Below are 24,167 nucleotides of genomic sequence, written 5' to 3'. Positions count from 1 at the left end.
CTGTTGTACATAACTCCTAAAATCCAGGTGACATCCGTTTTAGTATACTTTTGTTGCTACCACAGTTATTAAATTTAGGGATGGCCTCATGTATTGATAGTGTTTATGGTACCCTCACGTCCAAGACGGTAATATTGTCGCCTGAGGATCCCGTCTAGGATGAAAAATGTCTTGGACCAACACAAGACCTTGTGGAAAAAATTAATACTGTCACAAAATCTTCAAAAAGTACCCTTAAAAACATCAACGTAGACCTACTTTGGCACCAAAACAAATTCCTCACCTTGAAAGTATGTGTTTCTGAGCTTATCTCCAGCTTAGAAGCTCAATTATCTCCAGCTTAGTATCCTGAGGTAGATGGTGGTGCTTTAAGGGGTTAGCATATGGTTTCCTAGGCATAGTTACGAAAGGAGAGGCAGTAACCTAGGAGCAAACGCTGAGTGCAACACACGGTAAGTGTGTCCACGATGCTCTGGTGAGAGACAAAAAGAAGCCTCGCTTGCTCATCACATGACCAGATGCCAATATTTTATTGGACAACATTTCAACCACGTCACTCTCCCAGGTGCGGGAACCGTGTTGGACTGGGTGAGATCGTCATAGCTGTATTTTCCTCGGATTTGGGCTGTTATGAACCATTGGTTCCTTACAGGACTTATGCAACTGTATTACAGCAATATTTTGGATTATTATTTATGGTCTCCGTCTTGGATGCAAAACGTCTTGGACAAAATCGTCTTGGACGCGAAGGTACTGTAGAAAGATTGCATCTAATTCTGCCAGTTTGAAAAGTGTGATTTAAACAAAATAGTCAGGGTCTGGTGGGTAAAAAATTAAAAAGATATACCCTTGCGTAGAGGGTTAATACTTTGCCTCCTCCTCCTCCATCTCTTTTTCTTCTTCTTCTTCTAGTTCCTCTTCTTCTGCCTTTTCTTCTTCCTCTTTTTCTTGTAGTCCTTTCTCTAGTTTTTCTACTTCTTATTCTGGTTTATTCTTTAGTTCTTCTTCTTCATCATCATCTTCTTCTTCATCTTCTAGTTCTTCTTCTTCAAGTTCTTCTTCTTCTTCTAGTTCTTCTTTTTCTATTTCATTTTTTTCATCTTCATCTTTTTTTTCTTCTTCTTCTTCTTCCTCTTCTTCTTCTTTTAGTTCCTCTTTTTCTTCTTTTAGTTCCTCTTTTTCTTCTTTTAGTTCCTCTTTTTCTTCTTTTAGTTCCTCCTCTTCTTCTTTTAGTTCCTCCTCTTCTTCTTTTAGTTCCTCTTCTTCTTCTTCTTCATCTAGTTTTTCTTCTTCTTTTAGTTCTTCTTCTTCTTCTTTGTCTTCATGTTCTTCTTTTTCATCTTCTGGTTCTTCCTCTTTTTTTTTAGTCTAGCTCTTCATCTTCTAGTTCTTCTTCTTCTTCCAATTCTTCTTTTTCTTCTTCTGGCTCTTCTTCAGGTTCTTCTTCTTTTTCTTCTTCTTCTAGTTCTTCTTCTACTTCATCTTCTTTCTCATCATCATCATCTCCTTCTAGTTTCTTTTCCTCTAATTCTTCTTCTTCTTCTTCCTCTTCATATTCTTCTTCCTCATCCTCCTCTTCTTGAAGTTCCTCTTCTTCTTCTTCTAGATCCTCTTCCTCTTCTTCTGCTTGTTCTTCTTCATCTAGTTCTTCTTGTTCTAGTTCTTTTAGTTCTATTTCTCTTTCATCATCTTCTAGTTCTTCCTCTTCTTTTTCTTGTAGTTCTTCTTCTAATTCTTCTTCATCTTCTAGTTCTTTCTCTTCTTTTTCTTCTAGTTCTTCTGCTTCTTCTTTTTCTAGTTCTTCTTCTAGTTCTTTTTCCTCTGATTCTTCTTCTTCCTCCTCCTCCTCCTCCTCCTCCTCCTCCTCCTCTAGTTCTTCATCTTCTTCATCGTCTTTTTCTTCTTCTTGATCCTCCTCCCCTTCTTCTTTTTCTTCTTCTTTTAGTTCTTCTTCTTTTTCTTCCTCATGTCTAGTTCCTTTTTTCTTCTAGTTGTTGTTGTTGTTGTTCTTCTAGTTCTTCATATTTGTCATCATCTTCTTCTTCTTCTTCTTCTAGTTCTTTGTCCTCCTTTTTCTTCTAGTTCTTCTTCTAATTCTTCATCTTCTAGTTCTTCCTCTTCTTTTTCTTCTGGTTCTTCTTCTTCTTCTTCATTGTGATCTTCTTCTAGTTCTTCATCTTCATCTCCTTCTTCTAGTTCTTCTTCTTCATCTTCTTCTAGTTCTTCTTCCTCTTCTTCTTCTTCTTCTTCCTCCTCTTCCTCTTCTTCTTCTTCTTCTTCCTCCTCTTCCTCTTCTTCTTCTTCTTCTTCTTCTTCCTTTTCTAGGCCTTCTTCTTTTTCTTCTTCTTCTTCTTCTTCTAGGCCTTTTTCTTCTTCTTCTTCTTCTTCTAGGCCTTTTTCTTCTTCTTCTTCTTCTTCTAGGCCTTTTTCTTCTTCTTCTTCTTCTTCTAGGCCTTTTTCTTCTTCTTCTTCTTCTTCTAGGCCTTTTTCTTCTTCTTCTTCTTCTTCTAGGCCTTTTTCTTCTTCTTCTTCTTCTTCTTCTTCTAGGCCTTTTTTTTTTTTCTTCTTCTTCTTCTTCTTCTTCTTCTTCTAGGCCTTTTTTTTTTTTCTTCTTCTTCTTCTTCTAGGCCTTTTTTTTTTCCTTCTTCTTCTAGGCCTTTTTTTTTTTTTTCTTCTTCTTCTTCTTATTCTAGGCCTTTTTCTTCTTCTTCTTATTCTAGGCCTTTTTCTTCTTCTTCTTCTTCTTCTTCTTATTCTAGGCCTTTTTCTTCTTCTTCTTCTTCTTCTAGGCCTTCTTCTTCTTCTTCTTCTTCTAGGCCTTTTTCTTCTTCTTCTTCTTCTTTTTCTTCTTCTTCTAGGCCTTTTTCTTCTTCTTCTTCTTCTTCTTCTAGGCCTTTTTCTTCTTCTTCTTCTTCTTCTTCTAGGCCTTCTTCTTCTTCTTCTTCTTCTTCTTCTTCTAGGCCTTTTTCTTCTTCTTCTTCTTCTTCTTCTAGGCCTTTTTCTTCTTCTTCTTCTTCTTCTAGGCCTTCTTCTTCTTCTTCTTCTAGGCCTTCTTCTTCTTCTTCTTCTTCTAGGCCTTCTTCTTCTTCTTCTTCTTCTAGGCCTTCTTCTTCTTCTTCTTCTAGGCCTTCTTCTTCTTCTTCTTCTAGGCCTTCTTCTTCTAGGCCTTCTTCTTCTTCTTCTTCTTCTTCTAGGCCTTCTTCTTCTTCTAGGCCTTCTTCTTCTTCTAGGCCTTCTTCTTCTTCTAGGCCTTCTTCTTCTTCTAGGCCTTCTTCTTCTTCTTCTTCATCATCTTTTTCTTCTTCTTCACGATCCTCCTCCTCCTCCTCTTCCAGTTCTTCTTCATTTAGTTCTTCTTTTTCTTCTTCATCTTCTAGTTCTTCTTTTTTTTCTTTTAGTTGTTGTTGTTGTTCTTCTTCTAGTTCTTCATATTTGTCATCTTCTTCGTCTTCTAGTTCTTCTTCTTCTTCTTTATCATCTCCTTCTAGTTCTTCTTCTTCATCTCCTTTTCTTCTAGTTCTTCTTCCTCTAATTCTTCCTCCTCTTCTTCTTCTTCTTCTTCTTCTTCTTCTTCCTCCTCCTCCTCCTCCTCCTCCTCCTCCTCCTCCTCCTCCTCCTCCTCCTCCTTCTAGGCCTTCTTCTTCTTCTTCTTCCTCTTCTTCTTCTAATTCCTCCTCCCTTCTTCTTCTTCTTCTTCCTTCTCCTCCTCCTCCTCCTCCTCTTCCTCTTCCTCTTCTTCTTCTTTCCAACTCTTTGTTTTTCCTCTACCACATAACTGTCTTGTGAAATCACATCTGACCCATGTTAATATTCTACTTGTAAGTCCAGTTTCTTTATATTAACACTGCTCTCCTTACCCTATTTTTAAGCAGGAAAAAAAGAGGTTTGCATGATGACAGTTAATGTTGATGAACACCTGCTCTAACATTACTAAGCTCCCTTACATAATTATCTGCTCGTCTATCCCATTCATTGCCATTCTTACTTACTGCACTCTAACACTGTTGTTCCCCTGTCCCCCTCTCCCCACCCTGATCCCCAGGACCTGATGGTTGGTGATGAGGCGAGTAAGTTGAGGTCGATGCTGGAGGTGACGTACCCAATGGAGAATGGCATCGTGAAGAACTGGGATGACATGTGCCATGTTTGGGACTACACCTTCGGTCCAGAGAAGATGAACCTTGACCCTCATGAATGCAAAATCATGTTGACAGAACCTCCCATGAATCCCACCAAGAACAGGGAGAGGATGCTGGAGGTAGCTAAATAATAACAGTTACAGTATAATAATAATAATAATAATCAGGTCTTCTGTTTCTCAGAAGTGCCAGTTCTAGAAGTAATTCACTGGTGCTCGAGAAATATTTGTATAAGCTATTGTTAAGGATAAATAATTATTTTTATATTCAGACTAAGCCCAAGAACATCTATAAAATATATAGATATGGTTTCAAGTTTAAAGGCTTACAGCCAGGAGTCACAAGGCATCAATGCAGGAAGAGGAAGATGTCAGCTCCTATACACAAACTCAGAAATGAGTGCCCTGTGCAATCTCAAATGGCTGCAGCAACAAACTCATTCTTGCTGTAATGTCATAAGCAGAGCCCACTGTATGTTGAAAGACATTATTGAGGGAGACACTCCCTTCTCCCCCACCAATGTCGGTAAATACTCATCAAGGCACACCTGGGAAACCCAGGATCTACCTGAGGTTGAGAAGTATCTCCACTTGTGCGGGGATTCAAACCCAGGTCCCATGGATTGGTGGACAATGATCTGTGCCACTGTGACTCCAGGTTTTGGTTCTGTATCCTCTTTTGACATAAACCAGTGTGAATTTCTCACCAAAGCCCTTTGTGAATTTGCTTTAGCATCTCCTCTGCTGTTTTTGTTGCTGTAGCCATAGCTGTGCTTAGACATATTCCTACGATCAAGACTGTATTATGATTGTCTTGCTATCGCCAGACAGTTTTATTTAGCTTGGGAGAGATTTTGTTATGGAGGGGTATAGCTTATTAATATTCATGACCACTTCACTGTGAGAAGTCTTTCTAAACTAAATGAAATCTGGCAGTAGCAGAAATGAAATAAAAATGGCATTGCCATCACTATTAATCCCATAATTTTGTGTAGTAACTGGGGGCAGGAGAAAGAGTTAAATATGAAGCCATCATCATAATGGAGAAATTAGCCCCTAAAAGACGCGTGTCCTCACGTGCTGTCCAAGGGTATTAGGGCCAAAAAGACAGGTGTCCGCATATGTGGTCATGCTCCCCCCACCCACACACCATCCCCAACTCCCCCACTACCCCCCATGCCTCACTGCCCCCCATCCCTCACTGCCCCCCCTCCACCCACCATCCCCTACCCCCACCACCCCCACAAAGCCCTCACCATATCGCACCCGCTGATTATACTCGTCCTGAGTGTGTCAAAACATTCCGATGCCTGTCTTAAGGGTTAATGGAGTGTGTTTTAAACCCTTCACAACAGTTGGTTTCTCCTAAGGTAATAAAACTGTATTGGAGTTGCAGTTTTGCAGTAGTAATAAATGTAAAATAAAAAAAGATTATCATCGTTTTTGCAGATATGTACACTTGGTAAAAAAAGTATTGGTGCATAGAGGGTTCGATGTCTTCTGAAAATATTCACTCACGTGCTGGCTGTGTGGGAGGGTTGGTAACTTGTTATGCCTGGCTGTAACAGGTTCAGAATGTTTATTTATATTTTAGCGAGGGGATACCTCAGATGACGTTATATGACACCTCCCAACACGTCGGACACAAATATTTCAGAGACCTTCGTACAATGATCCAAAATGTTTCGTCAGTGTTGTGCACCGATACTTTTTTTTACCGAGTGTACCTGTCAGTTACAATACATTCCCAGGAAAATGCGTAGACCATTGCTGTCACTATGTATATTTGTTCATTGGTTATAATTTCATTTAAAACATTATTTTAAAATTTGCTTTTTAAGAGATGTATAACTTCATTAATTTTGGCCTGATTCAATTTACAACAGGGTTTAGTACATTTCATTAACTACCTGCTCTTGTCAGTCTGTGGTACAAATACTGCACTATTCCCCCTTTTAGCTACACTCATTTATAGATCTCTTATGAAAATTGCCACTTAGATTGTTTATTTCTAACAAGTTAACCAGTTCAATTTCCACAGATGATGTTTGAGAAGTACGGGTTTGCAGGTGCATTTGTAGCAATCCAGGCAGTGTTGACACTATATGCTCAGGGTCTGCAGTCTGGGGTGGTTGTGGACTCTGGGGATGGAGTCACTCACATCTGCCCAGTCTATGAGGGATTCACTTTACCTCAGATCAGGTAGAATTATCATGTTATATGGATTGTTCTAGCATGTTTGTTTTGACTTAATAAAGATCCCTTACCATTGTCACCTGATGATTGCTGGCCAAGTGTAATCAGATCAGAGGGTGAATTGAAAGTAACCAAAGAGACTCATTCCTGCCTAAACTAAGGTTCATCGAATTTCTTGCAGCCACGACTTAATATTCAAGTTGTGGGAGTTACATAATTTTGTCAGCTAAAAATAAACTGATCAGTGTGGTGTTACTGCCCACCTTAGTGTCATCATTTACCATTACCATCCTTATTATATTTAGTCTTTTTTGGTCCATTTTTATACCAACATGTCCACAGTAAATTACAAAAATTGCTCTGCATTGTAACGTTCCACTGCAACCTCTAATGCTGATTTGCTGTTTTCCCATAATTTACAGTACGTTAATGAAAATAGTTGTGATATTCTTTAACACATACTTTACATATCAGAAGAATATATTTTATAGCTGTCATCAGTATTGTGGAAGATTGATTCAACACCGACATCACTGACTCCTAACTTTCAGGAGATTAGACATTGCTGGCCGAGACATTACCATCTACATGATCAAGCTACTGCTGTTGCGAGGTTATGCCTTCAACCATTCTGCTGACTTTGAGACAGTGCGCATGATGAAAGAGAAACTCTGCTACGTTGGCTACAACATTGAACAAGAACAAAAGCTATCCACAGAGACCACTGTCCTTGTAGAAAATTATCAGTTGCCTGATGGACGTATCATTAAGGTCAGTTTCCCGAAATGCTTTGGATAAGAGTTTGTAATTATGAAGTGGTAGAAAACGTTGTCATGGCAATGATAATCCACTTTGGAGTGTATAATGAGCTGCATGACTTGCCAAACAGCTTGAAGTGAAATTTAGTATGGTAGCCCAGCATTCCATTCCTATGATCTTTTGAAAAATTAGACACTTTGTGGTCTAGTGGTAGAATACATCATATGGAAGGAAGGAGGAAAGGGATAATGAAGAACTAGCACCAAGCCATAATATGGCTATATTTCACTGAGGCTGGAATTGAAGCAGTCTTGGCATGAAAGTGGTGTAAGGGAGAAATAGGTTAACGTCATTGGGAAGTCCCTAAGCCATTCATATCATGGAATCAAATGTCCAACGTGATATGAATAGAGGGAAAATAAATACCAGATGAAACACAAAAGTACAGTAAAAGTCCTGTAACTCGAATGGCAGGGGACTAAGGGTCTTTTGGACTGTTGGTTTTCTTGGACTATTGGGAGGGACCTCTGAAAACATTAGAGATATATACACTTACAGTTGCTAATATCTACCCTGGGGTGCCCCTTCCCTACCCAGGGAAGAGGGGAGGGGGGGATGAAACAAACTCCACCCGCCACTACCCCAGCTTCTGACCCTCCCCCCTACCCATGCCCAACCCCCCACCCCACCTGTCATGCTTAACTGGCAGTTACATCTCAAGCTGATTTCATGCTTAAGACTTTTGGCCCCACTACTAATGCAACCATAGAACACTAGAATGTGTTAAAAGTATATACAGTAATATAACTATCAACATGCTGCACAAAAGAATTAACGCATTATGACGACGGTAAAACAAAAACTTTAACAACGGCCACCTCAGGCCTCATGTGTTGGGTGCACTGCTTTGCAAACACACACACACACACACACACACACACACACACACGCACGCACGCATGCACGCACGCACGCGAGCATGCACACACACACATGCAAGCACCTAACACATGAGGCCTGGGATGGCCATTGTTAATGTTTTTGTTTTACTGTCAAAGTTAAAATGCATTAATTTCTTGCTGCAGCATGTTCATAGTTATATTATATAGTAATTTGATGACCAAGGATGGAACTTTTGGGGATAAAGTGCTTGAAAGGGTAGAGCAGGGAAGGAAGGTTGTTGGTTCACTGAAAGCAGCGATGAGAAATAGGGAGGTGAGTATGGAAGTTAAGGAGTCACGTGCATGATAGTATTGTGATCCCTACGCTGACGTGTGGAAGCGAGGCGTGGACCTTGCTAGAGGGGAACAAGTCAAGAGTGAGAGCAGTGGAAATGAGTTACTTGAGAGGAGCATGTGGAGTGACATGGAGAGACAGGTTAACGAATGAAGAAGTGAAGGAACGTTGTGGGGTGGATGTGGATGTGGTTGAGAAGATTAGGAGAAATACACTGAGGTGGTTTGGACATGTGGAGAGAATGGAGAATAAAAGACTGACTAAGAGGGTGTATGTAGGTGAGGTGGAGGGAGGGAGAGGGAGGGGTAGACCGAGGATGAGGTGGAGGGATGAAGTTGAGAGGTATATGAGGGAAGGGGGGGGTGAGTTGGGGGGAGGGTAGTCAAATGGCGGTTGACAGAGCGACTTGGAGGCGTTTTGTCTGCGGCCACCCTTTGCGGGATTAGGGCGTCGGGGTATAGATAGATAGATAAATATATATATATATATATATATATACACACACACACACTCCCACCTTCATACTCTCCTATATTTAGCTTGAAAACTTCAGGATAACATAACAATGATAGGTGAAAACGTCACTTTAAAGTGACGTTTTCGCCTATCATAGTTAATATTTTTTACTTTTCTACATCACTCAAGTACTTTACAGGCATCTTGGAATGTGTCAGGTGTAAAATTGATGCTAGGGAAGAAACTGAGAATTTATGCAGCAGGAGCATCAACAACATACACCCTCCCCTGACGAGAGCTTGGCGAGCACTGGCACAGTTCATGCATCAGTGAGTCTGGGAGTGTCCAGGGTGTTGCCAGATGTACAGTGACAGCAGAATTAACTCGGGAGATGGCTGGAGTTAAGCCTACCTTAAATGTGTTTTTCATAGGTCACAGAGAGGTGATGGGATCAAGGTTGTTTGCAGAGGGTGTAGAATATATATATATAGATATATATATATATATATACACTCAGTCCTCGTAAATTGCTTCAGTTTAGGTCTGGACCACTGCCGTGATTTACGAATTCCGTGATTTATTAACAATAACTCTTATGTGAAAAATTAATTTGGGTCTGGACTTTGGCCAACCTGCCCCACAGCACTTTACCTACACCTATCTAGGCACCATCAAACACAAACATACAAATTTAGGAATATTCAGTGCATGTATTAAATAGATATAAGCCATGTTAAGGGATCTCACCTTAATCCTATGACAAAATTGCTTAAGTGAATGGAGTGGGGTGGTGTTGGGAAGAACTTAGAACCTCTCAGCACTTTTTCTTCCCAAACTCTTTCGCCAGCTTTGAAAACTTCTCTCCTCTCTCAACACGATGAATGAGCTCCAAACGTTGACTGTTCAACAATTGCGGCAGCTTCTTGATGCCATACTGCTTAGAGCGCTTCATTGGGGGGTCGGGAGGGGCCATGGCAGGTAGGAGGCGGGGGGAAGTTGCACGAAAAGGGCAGGTAATTCTTGTACTCCACGGCGACGATCTGTAGTGTGCGAACTGGTGGGACAAAAACAACAACAACATGGCGGCATCAGTATGCACATATGCCACCAGGGATGTGCAGTGATTGGTTGTTGGGTCGCGATTTTCAGTTTGAATGCTGCGGTTTACGGTTTTCCCCTGAAAAGGCTTCACTTGGGTACCTAGGTCCGTGATTTTCGTGACTTAACAGTGATTTAAGGTTGCCGGCAGTCTGACGGCCACCTAGCTGTGATTTACGAATCCGTGATTTATGAACACACGATTTACGAGGATTGAGTGTGTATATATATATATATATATATATATCCATCCATCCATCACTCAATCCTATGCTGCCCCATGAGGAGCGTAGGAGCCCGGGGCTAGGCAAGTTGGTCCTGACATTTAAGATGAGAGTGACAAGCCTCACTTATTCCTGAGTGGCATTATGTGAGCAATAAACACCAACCACCCTTTCGATATAAACCTGCACAGGCTTAATCCGATTGAAGCACCTTAATTACCTACTAAACCACCAGGCGCCATAAGTTGGTTATATGGTTACCACTTAGCATGGTAAATGGTTTCCTGGTTTACAGGAAACCATCTTACTTGTCACTCATTGTAGAGTCACCCATCTTACTTGTCACTCATTGTAGAGTCACCCATAGGCAGAAGGGAGAGGAAAGAGTGAAGGAAAGAAAGACAGAAGAGTAAATGTAAAGTCACCTGAAGACAGAAAGAATGAAAGACAGAAGAGGAAGGAAGGAAGAAAGGAAAGGGCAGACATTCAAAGCAGCACTACATCAAGTGAGTGGATGGTGAGTGCCCCCACCTCTCTCTCTCTCTCTCTCTCTCTCTTTCTATTGCCAGACACCATAATCCTGTAAGGGGTGGCCATTTGACTTTGAATTATGTGTTTTACAGGGAGGGGCACTAACCCTCCACCAACCCACTTGTTGACACGTGGGGAGCACTTATGGTATGGTTATATGGTTACCACCCAGCGCTGTAAATGGTTTCTTGGCTTGCAGGAAACCATTTGGCTTGTCACTCAATGTAAAGCCACCTGTAATGGAAAGAAAAGCAACAAGAAGTGACAGGAAAGATGGGAGAAATAGGAAGACAAGAGGGCAGGCACAGAAAAGAATGATAAAGGCTAAGGAAGAAGTAGGCAGCACCACATCAAGTGAGTGGGTAATGGTCGCCACCACTATGTATATATATATATATATATATATATATATATATATATATATATATATATATATATATATATATATATATATATATATATATATATATATATATATATATATATATATATATATATATATATATATATATATATATATATATATATATATATATATATATATATATATATATATATATATATATATATATATATATATATATATATATGTATATATATATATATATATATATATATATATATATATATATATATATATATATATACATATACATATATATATATATATACATATATATATATATATATATATATATATGCAAACTAACCACAGGAGAAATGAAAGGAGCGACAGTGAGTACTTTCGTGTATTACATCTTCAGACAGAGTGAGACAGAAACGTAAAGGGTAGAGGTCTTTTATGCACACCTGCAGCAGGTAGTGGCACACAGAACAATGGATGACCTGAAATTTTACCTGCGGCTTAACTTAGGGTCGCCTGCAGCAGGGAGTGGAACATAACAAAGGATGACCTGAATCTAAAAATGCACGTGACAGTCTTCCCATTGATGAATTTCTCCTGCAGTTAAATTCATTAGTTCCATCGATTAAATTTACTCATGAGATGGAAATGGATAATGAATTGCCATTTTTGGATGTAAAAGTTATCAGGGACCAAAATGTTTTGAAGACTAAGGTATACAGAAAACCTACAAATATTATGTCATATGTTCATTACTATTCAAACCATCATATGAAAGTAAAAAGATCTGTGTTCATATCCATGTACCTAAGAGCATATAGAATTTCAGACCCAGAATTTTTAGATGATGAACTAAAAATGATTCAGAGTATTGGAAAGAAGCTAAAATATCCACAAAGCGTACTAACTCAGTGCCACAATACAGCCAAGAAACGATTCATTGAAGGGAAAACTAATAAGCCAGATCGCCAGAACATTCAAAGAACCCTTGTCCTTCCCTTCCATGAAAATTTTCTTGATGTTTTTCACATACTGAGGAAACTCAATGTACAAGTAGTATTCAAATATGAGAACACCATTAAAAAAAAAACTCATCAAGAACAGCCCTTTCAGTAATTCAGATGTTGTTTACAAAATCCCGTGTAAAAGCTACAACAAATTTTACATAGGACAATCTGGAAAAGATATGAAACTAGAATCTCACAACATAAATACAGTGTAAGGACAGCCCAACAGAGTAGTGGTTTATTTCAGCACAAAGCATCCAGTGATCACCATATTGACTGGACAGGCTCCAAGATTCTAGCAAGATCAAAAAGCATAGATGAAAGAAATGTAATGAAATCTTGTCTAATTTCTGGCACATATGAAAAGAATGTAAACATGAGCTATGGTCATTTTAAGTGTGATAAAATGTTAACTGAATTAATTTTAAAGCAGTATCCCCCAGACTAACACGTGATTGTTCCCTGTCATCTCCTGGTGGTGTAGTCACACCTGTGTGGGACACACCAAGCATTAATCCTCTAGGTCTTAAGCAGCAGTATTTATCCCTTCCTCCCTCCCCCCTCTCCCCTTCCCCCTCCCTCCCACTCCCCTTTCCTCCCCTCCTACTCCTTCCTCCTTTGTCACGTGCATTTTTAGATTCAGGTCATCCTTTGTTGTGTTCCACTCCCTGCTGCAGGTGACCCTAAGTTAAGCCGCAGGTAAAATTTCAGGTCATCCATTGTTCTGTGTTCCACTACCTGCTGCGGGTGTGCATAAAAGACTTCTACCCTTTACGTTTCTGTCTCACTCTGTCTGAAGATGTAATATACGAAAGTACTCACTGTCGCTCCTTTCATTTCTTCTGTGGTTAATTTGCATACATATCTTCACGGTGAAGTGAAGTCTCTGCATATATATATATATATATATATATATATATATATATATATATCCATCCATCCATCATCCAATCCTATATTGCCCATGAGGAGTGTAGGAGCCTGGGGCTAGGCAGTTGGTCCTGACATTTAAGATGAGAGTGACCAGCCTCACTCATTCCTGAGTGGCATTACATGAGCAATCAACCCCAACCACCCCTTGGATATAAGCCTTCACCAACTCAATCCGACTGGAGTGCAATAATTACCCACTAAACCACCAGGCGCCAAAATGTGGTTATATGGTTACCACCCAGCATAGTAAATGGTTTCCTGGTGTTCAGGAAACCATTTGGCTTGTCACTCAGTGTAGAGTCACCCACAGGCAGAAGGAAGAGGAAAGAATGAAGGAAAGAAAGACAGAAGAGGGAGTGTAAAGTCACCCATAGGCAGGAGGACAAGGAAAGAATGAAGGAAAGAAAGACAGAAGAGGATGGAAGGAAAGAAAGACAGAAGAGGATGGAAGGAAAGAAGGATGGAGGAGAAGAGAGGGCAGACACCCGACAGCAGCACTACATCGAGTGAGTGGATGGTGAGCGCCCCCACCTACCACTAATATATATAATATATATATATGTTTATATATATAGTGAAAGCTTGATTTAACGTAATAATTCAGCCAACCCCTATTCCGTTTGATCAAATATTCTGCTTTTTCAAGCTTCCGTTCCAAAATCATTGATGAAACGGAATTTTCCAGAAATTTGCGATTTTTCTTATATTTCTTCCCTAACTCGCGACCTGAAGCCTGTACACAGTTGCTACTAAATAGCTTCTTTTGTTACAGACAGACATGCTGCCTATGCTAGTCAGAATGTTACACACAGAGCAGTCAGACCCCACAAAAATAATAATACAGTAGTAATAATAAATAAAATAGTAAAAAACTCACCTCCAAATGGGGGGGATATGACTTGTGCATCACGATTTTTCCACAGCCACTGACAAGCCGGCTTGTTTCCGTTACGGAAACCTGACGCCTCGTTAAAGACCGGAAAACTTCCGGTATGTTGCGAGTACCTTACGGATAAAGTTGTTCCATTTTCTGAAGCTTCCATTTTATCCCGCGTTCGTTATATTGAGCTTTTACTATGTGTGTGTGTGTGTGTGTATATGTATATATATATATATATACACACACACATACACAGTATATCCATCTATCCATTATCCAATCCAATGTCACCCCATAGAGGAGCATAGGAACCCAGGGCTAGGCAAGTTGGTTCTGACATTTAAGATGAGAGTGGCCAGCCTCACTCAACCCTGAGTGGCATTACGTGAGCAATCTACCCCAATCAGCCCCATGGATATAAACCTGCATAGGCTCATTCCGATTGGAACACCTTAATTACCCACTAAACCACCAGGTGCCATAATCTGGTTATATGGTTACCACCCAGAGTAGTAAATGATTTCCTAGTGTACAGGAAACCATTTGGCATGTCACTCAGTGTAGAGTCACTCATAGGCAGAAGGAAGAGGAAAGAATAAAGGAAAGAAAGATGGAAGAGAGGAAAGGGCAGACACCCAAAGCAGCACTATATTGAGTGAGTGAATAGTTAGTGCCCCCACCTACCACTTCTTATATGCATATACTGAGTGTGTGTGTGAGTGTGTATATATATTTATATAAATATACAGCATATGAGCCTCTGTGGTACAGTGGTAAAGTGTGCATTTTTGTACACTGAAGAACGAGGGTTCGAGCCCCGCCAGGGTAATAAACTGGGAGTGTTCTTCCGGCTACGTGCTGCTTTGGCGGACATAAGTGGTGCTTTGGTTGAACTAGTGTTGTACACTATAAAGTTTGCTTGCACCCAGTCGGCTTGTGCAGGCCGATTACACTTGGTTCACAGACTACACACACATCCAAAACCACTCCAACACTACACTCACAAGCACTTCTCACCCTACGTACAATCTTTACTAGACAGCCTAAGCCACTCGGTAGAGATACATTGGCTGTATCGTCCCCACTTCAGCGGGGATAGGCCGGTCCTGCAGTGGACATTCAAATGGTTGATGATATATATATATATATATATATATATATATGTACATGTATATATACATCTATATCTATATCTATCTATACGTCTATATATACATCTGTATATCTGTCGATCTATCTATCTATCTATCAATATATATATATATATATATATATATATATATATATATATATATACTGTATATATATATATATATATATATACTGTACAGTATATATAGCCAGTTGAAGTACAGTATTCTGTTCTATCGATATCCAAAACCAGCTTATTACTTTCCAACTATTGTTGCAGAGTGATAAGAAAATAAAAAAGTAGCTGGGTAGTTTGATTTGAAATAGTGTGCAAGTCTCAACTTTGATCTTGACTGTGTATGTGTATCTGTCTATTGGTCTATCTATCTGTCTGTCTATCTATCCATCTATCTATATATATATTACAGTATATATATTCATCATTCATTCATTGCCAGACGCCATGTATCCCAAACGGGGTGACCAAGGGCTTAGAGTTAATTGTTTTACAGGGAGGGGCACTAATCCTCCACCAACCCCACTTGACACGTAGGGATGCCAACAGCATCTGGTTATATATATATATATATATATATACCCTGTATATGTGTGTGTGTGTGTACAGTATGTGTAACTCATAGCCCATATATGTACTGTACTTTGCATTTGTGTCAACAGGTAGGGGGTGAAAGATTTGAGGCACCGGAAGCATTGTTCCAACCACATCTAATCAATGTGGAGGGCCAAGGTATTGCTGAACTGCTGTTCGACACCATCCAGCGTTGTGACATAGACATTCGACCTGAACTGTACAAACACATAGTTCTTTCTGGTGGATCCACCATGTACCCAGGTCTTCCTTCACGACTTGAAAGGGAACTCAAACAGCTTCACCTAGAGAGGGTGTTGAAGGTGGGATATAGTACAAGTGCACTGGTCTGTAGTGATGAATCTTCATTATCACTTTATGATTATTTTATCATTATAATCATCATCATCATCATCATCATCATCACCCCAAGCTCTTTTTTCTCAGAAGAGATAGGGTGAAGTAGCATCTTAAAATGAGGAAGGCATAAATTTGAGGTCTATTAAACAGTATGTCCAATGAAATATGTTGTAGAATCATTTACGTGTCCAAGCCCTCATAATAGTGACCATATCTTACAAGCAAAAAAACATTTGCCTATGGTATATTTCAGCATTCTTTCTCTTAGATGTGAAGGTTGGATTGGTGAGTTGATTTGATAAAGAGTGTGTGAGTAAGTATAAGGTTACTAAATTAGTGTGTGTGTAGGTATATCTGATTTTGTTTTGTAAAGAAAAGTACCAGACACATACCTTGTGTCTCAGTGTTCCAGCATGGTTATATCAGTATGATGCTGACATGTTACAGTGTGTTTTAATAAAATATGCCAGTGTGTGTTTTCTTTACTGTATTAATGCAGATTGTACGGCTGATTTATTTTATCTAAATTGTTCGGCAGAGTTACAGAATTGTAGTATGTTATACAGTATTGTGAAATTTTTGCATTCTCATTAATTATCTGTCAGTCTATTATCCTATAACCAGACACCTTAATCCCATATGGGGTGGCCACAAACAAATTGCTTTCATATTGCCCTATCCCCTGCCATTTTGCCACCTCCCCCCCCACAGCTTTACACCCCCCCATCTTTCATATACCTCTCTACTCCAGCCTCTATAGTCAGAGAATAACCTGTGGAATTATTTCAGTGCCTGCGTAGAACATGTAGTTTCATGATGTAGTGGAATTTGCTGAACTTTGCCAAGTTCAGTGAAGATGATTTTGCAAGTCAGTTCATTTCTACAGGGTGATGTGGAAAGATTGTCAAAGCTGAAAATCAGGATTGAGGATCCCCCAAGACGGAAGGATATGGTGTTCATTGGTGGTGCTGTGCTAGCAGATGTGATGAAGGATCGAGATAACTTTTGGATCTCTCGCAGCGAGTACCAGGAGAAGGGCGTTCAGGCGGCGCTTGAGAAACTCATGCCAGGAGGAGCCTCATAAAGAATGGCCATTTAGGTAAGTGACACCCCCCCACGTAGATGCTTTGTTTAGTACATTGTGTATACAGGCTGTCCCCACTATAACAATGAGATGCATTTGGTGAAACCCATCATTGAGCCAGGGTATCTCAAACAGGGATGTTTTAACAGGAAAAATTGGGATATATTTGTGAGCCTTGGAATCCCCCTCTCCCACAACCAAGTCCAAAACCCACCCAAATGAGTGAAAAACAAGTTCCAAGCTCACCTATACCTCTGAATAGCTTTAAAACAAGCTTAACTAAGCCTAAATGCAGTTTATAACTAGCCTAAACCTAAAATCAGAAAATCATCAAAAATAAGTCAGGAAAAAAAATCAAACTTAGTAAACTGTACCAAAAAATGACAGTGTTCACCCTACCTATGGCTAAAACCAGTGCTGGGCAGGTGCGCAAACACTTGCGCAAAGGGCAATTGTGCTCCAGTGAATATCGTTTGCGCATTGTGCACCGCACGAGACCATGCGCAATATTGCGCTTTCACACATGAAAAGGCAGGTGCGCAAGCGCAAATTTAGTTGCGCTTGCACGACTATATTTGCGCTTGCGCACCTGTACTGTGGACTGCGCACTGTGCAATCCAAGGGACATTTGGTCTTGGGAACCTCCCATATGCCTGGACAAGGGATGGGGGAGGCTCGGTCGTGTCGTGAGGGCTGGGGGGAGGTAGGAGGGACAGAGGGTAGTAGCATTTCTTAAAATGCTTCAGCAGAGATAATGTATTTAAATATTTTTTGAATTATTATTATTAGTAAATAATAATAAATTAAAAATGCATTATTTATTAAGAGTAGCATATGCAATTCCATACAAAAATAATTAAAACTATCTATCTATTGCCAGACGCCTCAATCCCGTTTGGGGTGGCCACAAACAAATCGCCTCCACGTCGCCCTGTCCCACGCCATTTCACTGCCCTGCTCCCAACTCACACCCCCCTCTCTCATATACCTCTCCATCCCATCCCTCCATCTCATCCTCGGCCTCCCACTCCCTCTTCCCCCCCTCCACCTCACTCACATACACTCTCTTCGTCAGTCTTTCACCCTCCATCCTCTCCATATGGCCAAACCACCTCAGTGTGTTACTTATAACACTTCCTATCACATCCACATCCACACCACAACGCTCCTTTATATCCTCATTCGTCAGCCTGTCTCTCCATGTGACTCCACAGGCTCCTCTTAAATAACTCATTCCCACTGCTCTCACTCTTGACTTGTGTCCTTCCAACAACGTCCAAGCTTCACTTCCATATGTTAGAGTTGGTATCACAATACGGTTGTGTAGTAACTTTTTCACTTCCATGCTCACTTCCCTGTTTCTTATCACTGCTTTCAAAGAACCAGCAACCTTTCTTCCCTGCTGTACCCTTTCAAGCACTTCACCCTCCAAACCTTCATCCTTACCCAAGTACTTCAACATACTCACATTTTCCAATTCCTCACCATCCAACCTCGCTGTACATTCACTGACTTCACCTCTCATCACTTTACTCTTCCCTACATTCACCTTTAGATTCCGTTTCTTACACACTCTCCCAAACTCATCCACCAAGCCTTGCAGCTCCCCTTCATCTTCACTCAACAACACAGTATCATCTGCAAACAACAGTACAGGGAGTTTCCAAACACTATCCTCTCTCACCAGGGCCACTCCAACATCCACTACCCTACCTTGTACCTCTTTTATTATCCCATCCATGTACAGATTGAACAACCATGGAGACATGACTCATCCCTGTTTCAACCCAACCTTCAAAGAGAAAAATTTACTTAGTTCACCATTCACACGCACTGCAGCCTTAGCACCATCATACATACTCTTCACAGCATTCAACAACTTCCTGTCTACTCCATATATTCTTAATACTTTCCACAATCCTTGTTTATCCACCCTGTCATATGCTTTCTCCAAATCCATGAAAGCTACATACAACTACTTTCCCTTCTCTAGAAACTTTTCCACTAAAGATCTAAGAACTAATATCTGATCTACACAACCTCTTCCCTTCCTAAAGCCTCTCTATTCATCTCCAACTAATTCCTCTACAGCCTGATGATTTATTAGGCTGTGGATATTTGATTCAAATAATATGTTTTAATGAATTTTGTGAGGAATTACATATGCTGTTGTATATCCATACTGATTATTAAATAAAACATTTTGCAAAAATGCAGATAAAAGTAAAACTGGCAACATCATAGCCTTTGTTTCCCTGTCCTTCCGCTCCGCGAGTGAAAAAGTTACATCGTGACAGTATTGTGATACCAACGCTAATGTATGGAAGTGAAGCTTTGACCTTGTTGGAGGGACACCAGTCAAGAGTGAGAGCTGTGAAAATAAATGAGTTATTTGAGAGGAGCATGTGGAGTTACATGGAGAGACAGACTGACAAATGAGGGAGTGAAGGATCATTGTGGTGTGGATGTGGATATGATAGGAAGCGTTAGGAAAAACACATTGAGGTGGTTTGGTTATATGGAGAGGATGGAGAGTGAGAGACTAACAAGGAGAGTGTATGTGAATGAGGTGGAGATGGGGAGAGAGAGGGGGAGGCCAAGGATGAGAAGGAGGGATGGAGTGGAGAAGTATATGAGAGAGGGGTGTGTGAGCTGGGAGCAGTGCAGTGAAATGGCGAGGGACAGGGTGACATGGAGGCGATTTGCTTGTTTGCGGCCAGTGGCCACCCCTTACGGGATTAAGGCGTCTGGCAGCGGACAGATAGATAGAATGATAATAAATAAAAGTAAGGATGCAAATTTATTTAAATAACTCAATATTGTACAGTAATTCCCACAAATACATGCAAATGGTTTGCGCTAGCGCTTAGCGACATTGCACAAGCTAAATATTAGATTGCACACTTGCACAAATTACAATTAATAGAAAATAATACTGTAATAATAAATAAAAATAAGTAAGTATGCTATTTTATTTAAATATCAATATTTTACAGTAATTCCCACAAATATATGCAAATGGTTTGCACTTGCGCTTTGCGACATTGTGCAAGCTAAATATTTGTCAGATTGCGCACTTGCGCTTGCACAAGGTAGTGAACTGTGGATTGCGCATTTGCGCTTGCGCAAGATCTTTCTTCGTTTGCGCTGCCAACCACTGACTAAAACACATTAATCTAAGTTCAAAAACAAAATTTAAGTATAAAATATCATTACAATCGATAAAAACAAAAAAAAATCGCATAACCGAGGACTGACCATCGTTAGGCAGAGAAGGGTGTTAATTTTTTTTTACATCGCTAAGGCAGGGTATCGCATAAAGGGGGATCATTAGCACGGTATTCCTGTAATTGTTCCTTCTCTTTCAGTAACGCCTACTTTACAGGTAACTGTTACCTACCTTTACACTTCGGCACATACATACATACTTTCCAAAATTGCCATTCGGAGACATTTTACAGATCCTTGGTACCAGTGATGGTTGACAGAACTGATTAATGTATGTGAATTTTGCATGATAGGTGCTTCAGGAAAGGAGGTAGCGAGGGTTGGAGGCTGAGGATCTGTCATGCTGTCAGCACCAGAACTCCACAAGAAGAGACAAGACTAACATGATCTCACCACCACCCTCCCTCTTCATTCACACCATTTCTAACAGTGATACATATGCTACTTGATATATTAGCAGTCCTCATTATAAATAACGTTTTTTGTAATTATGTCCTCAGTTAAAGAAGAATTGCCCATCATAGTTCCATTGCTACCCATAAAAATAATATGCCAGTTTCTCTATAATTACAGTAGCAATGGTACTAGTATGCAGAAAATTGTGGTATTTTAGAACTCTGTCCTCTTTACTTACAATGAGGATTGCCAAAACTGTACTGTATAATTACCTTTTTTTTTTCTTCTTCTTCTGTTTTGTAGTAGTAACAGTATGTGATCTAATATTAATGCCCCATTGTATGGATCATTATTTAATTGTGAGAGAAGGTCAGGCACTAATTTGTACAGTCTTAATAAAGCTGGTGTTTTCATCATGACGGAAACTTCATGAAAATGAAAGAGACAAATGTTTGTACAGTTATCACCAAAGTTTAGTAACTTCATATACTTGTAACCCCCATCAACATTTACTTCCCTAATCAGGTAGCAATACAAGTTGACCTTTACAGTAGTCAGATCAGTAGATTAATAGTCCTTCATCTCATTTTGATAAATATTCAGGTTTGATATATTTTGAACGTCTTCCCTGGTCCTTGTCCTATGGCCTGGTGATTTATTTTGTGTACATCTTCTTATTTTTAATTTCATATTATGATTATTTATAAAAAAATGTTGATTTGAATGAATCTGGTTAGTATGTTAGTATATTATATACTGTACTTCATTGGCAGGGGTAGCTCAAAGCTTACCATGTGCATAAAACTTTTTCTACAGTTTCAGATTTTCTGAGTTACAGTATTTTAAAACCAGAAGTGAAAGAATTGACTATAAAGCAAAATGTATTCATAGGTGGTAAAAAAAAAAAGTATTGTTATGGATCAAAACTTCACAGATCAAAGTCTAATATATTAGTGGTATCTGCTTGAAGAACAGCAGTGCCTAACACACCAAGTTATGTAGCTGCTTCACTTAATACGAGAATGGCATTGTTGATAAATTTTTTTATGCATAGAAAAGGCAAAAAGTGGTTTTAGCTCAGACATGGTAGAAAGAAATAGGAAATAACTACATGCCAAGAAAACTGACACATTGGCTGCAAAGAAACTATCAGGAAAATCCCATTACAGTATAGTATTTTTACTGTAAGCTGAATCTGCATGTACTTATGGAGTATTGCCATGGGCTACAAGCGGTATTTGGCTCGCCATATGTTCAGTACAGTTATCTTGTATAGGATCCTTTTTTTTTTTTTTTTTTTTTTTTTAAACCACTTAATGACTTAGATATTGCCTTCCATTGAAGAGTACTATTACTGGTTTTTGCTTTTATGAAAAGCATATTGTATGTTTAGATAAACTGAACAGAGTACCATACCGGGTTTGTAATGAAAACCAGTGGGTGTTGCATTCCATTTTCAAGCATTTTTAGATAGAATATCCTGTTTTCACCTGTTGCCTGTAAGTATCTTGGTTATGAAGTTTTCACTCTGAAGTGAAAAGTGAAGTATGAAACAATCTTGTTGCTAGACATTAATTTCTTTGTTGAATGATTGTGAATAATAATAAAAAAAGAAAATGAATTATAATTCTTAAATTTTGATATAATAATATGCCTGTACAGTATTTAAATGTACCTGATAAATAGGATTATTTATGAGTGTGTTGTCCCAGATGATTGGCTGAAGAGTGTAATTGTAAATGTGTATAAAGGGAAGGGTGATGCCCTGGAAAGAGGAAATTATAGAGGTATAAAGCTTTTAGATCAGATAATGAAGGTAATGGAGAGAGTTTTAGAAGGTATGATTAGAGAAAGAGTGAATATTGATAAGATGCAGTTCGGGTTCATGCCAGGTAGGGGGACCACTGATGCCATATTCATTGTTCGACAGCTTCAGGAAAAATATGTTGGTAGGAGAAGGGATCTTTATTTTGTTTTTGTTGATTTGGAAAAGGCCTTTGACAGAGTCCCTAGAGAGGTGGTGAAGTGGGCAATGAGAAAGCTTGGCTTGGAGGAGTGACTGGTTAGGGTGGTTATGGCCATGTATGTGGGTGCTCACACCCAGGTGAGAGTGAATGGAGATTTGAGTGATGAGTTTTCCGTGAATGTTGGTGTGCATCAGGGGTCAGTCTTGAGTCCCATGTTGTTTATCATGGTACTTGAAGCCCTTTCACGTGACTTTAGAAACGGACTCCCGTGGGAGTTGTTGTATGCTGATGATTTGGTGTTGATTGCAGAAAATGAAAGGGAGGTGGAGGAAAGGTTTAGGAAGTGGAGAGATGGTATGGGGCAAAAGGGTTTAAGGGTAAATGCAGATAAAACAAAAGTGATGATATCTAGGGTTGGTGGCGGTACTGTCAAAGACGAGGGAGAGTGGCCATGTGCAGTTTGCCACAAGGGTGTGGGAAGTAATTCCATCTTGTGTGGTGTGTGTGATAAATGGGTGCATAAGAGATGTAGTGGTATCAGAGGTAGACTGCGAGATAATGCTGATTTTATGTGTACGGCGTGCCGGGGTGAGCAGGTGGAGATTGTCAGACGTGAAAGGATTGAACTTGCTGGTGAATCTCTTGAGTGTGTGGAAGAGTTTTGTTATTTGGGAGACATGTTGTGTGCTGGAGGTGGGGCTGGAGCTAGCTCTGTGGCTAGGGTGAGAAGTGGTTGGAAGAAGTTCAGGGAGCTCTTGCCTCTCCTGACATTGAGAGGGCTCTCCCTACATGCTAAGGGGTCTTTGTATGCAGCATGTGTTAGGAGTGTAATGCTGTATGGCAGTGAGACCTGGGCAGTGAAGGAGGAAGATATGCGCCGGCTCAGGCGTACAGAAATGACAATGATTAGGTGGATGTGCAGTGCGTCCCTGCGTCCAAGGCCTGGAGGGGCTGGGTTTACAATGGAAGAGTTGAGAGGTAGGATGGGACTGGAGTGTATTGGTGTTGTGATGAGGAGAGGTAGATTGAGGTGGTTTGGACATGTGGAGAGGATGGGGGATGATAATTGGGTGAGGAGGGTGAGAAGTGTTAATATTGGGGGTGGGATTATGAGGGGTAGACCGAGAAAGACATGGGACGAGGTCATTAAGTGTGACCTTAGGGTTAAGGGACTGAACAGGGAGGCTGCAATGGATCGTGCAGCGTGGAGAGCCGCCATTAGGTGACCAAGGCCGACACATGCAAGCATGTTGGAGCCTTTAAAAACGAAAACGAAAACGAAAACGAGGTGCTACCCAAAAGTTCCAGTAATTTGAACAGAGGGAGCCGACTGTTTCCAGTTAGCCCTTTGCCACTAGGAGGAGTCAGCAACACCCCTTGTGCGTCAGTGTGGCCCTGGCCGTGTCTGTGAGCGGGCGTGTTGTTGATCTATGCTTACTATTGTAACATGGTGTGTAGGTGGTTTGGCGGTTTTGCAATGGCAGACCTCACGGAACAAAGAACCTGCATCAAGTTCTGCTTCAAGATCAACAAGATGGCTGCAGAAACTCACTGGTTGCTTCAGCAAGCCTTTAGTGACAGTGCCATGTC

The 24,167-nt window shown here is 40.2% G+C and overlaps 2 protein-coding genes across 3 annotated transcripts in view; one reads left to right on the top strand and one right to left on the bottom strand.

Moving 5' to 3' along the window:
- Window positions 1–22,183, top strand: part of Arp2 (Actin-related protein 2) — a 44,344-nt gene extending 22,161 nt beyond the window's left edge. For both annotated transcript variants that reach the window (XM_080281391.1, XM_080281390.1), the window contains 6 exons: window positions 4,043–4,258; window positions 6,180–6,340; window positions 6,886–7,105; window positions 15,632–15,865; window positions 16,789–17,001; window positions 20,508–22,183. In XM_080281391.1, the coding sequence (XP_080137517.1) occupies window positions 4,043–4,258; window positions 6,180–6,340; window positions 6,886–7,105; window positions 15,632–15,865; window positions 16,789–16,986 (1,029 nt within the window). In that variant the 3' untranslated portion in view covers window positions 16,987–17,001; window positions 20,508–22,183. The remainder of the gene's footprint in view (window positions 1–4,042; window positions 4,259–6,179; window positions 6,341–6,885; window positions 7,106–15,631; window positions 15,866–16,788; window positions 17,002–20,507) is intronic.
- On the bottom strand, window positions 87–2,589 carry LOC145411330 (uncharacterized; the record flags this gene model as incomplete). Its single annotated transcript, XM_080281359.1, has 3 exons — window positions 87–188; window positions 1,478–1,702; window positions 2,494–2,589. Coding segments are annotated over 3 exons (423 nt in total), but the record flags the coding sequence as incomplete, so codon positions are not given.
- Window positions 22,184–24,167: the final 1,984 nt, after the last annotated feature.

The sequence above is a fragment of the Coenobita brevimanus genome, chromosome 89 (assembly GCF_032717465.1).
Source record: "Coenobita brevimanus isolate Jiangsu-jjx chromosome 89, ASM3271746v2, whole genome shotgun sequence".
Classification (NCBI taxonomy): Eukaryota; Metazoa; Arthropoda; class Malacostraca; order Decapoda; family Coenobitidae; genus Coenobita; species Coenobita brevimanus.
This window is presented reverse-complemented; position numbering and strand designations above follow the sequence as displayed.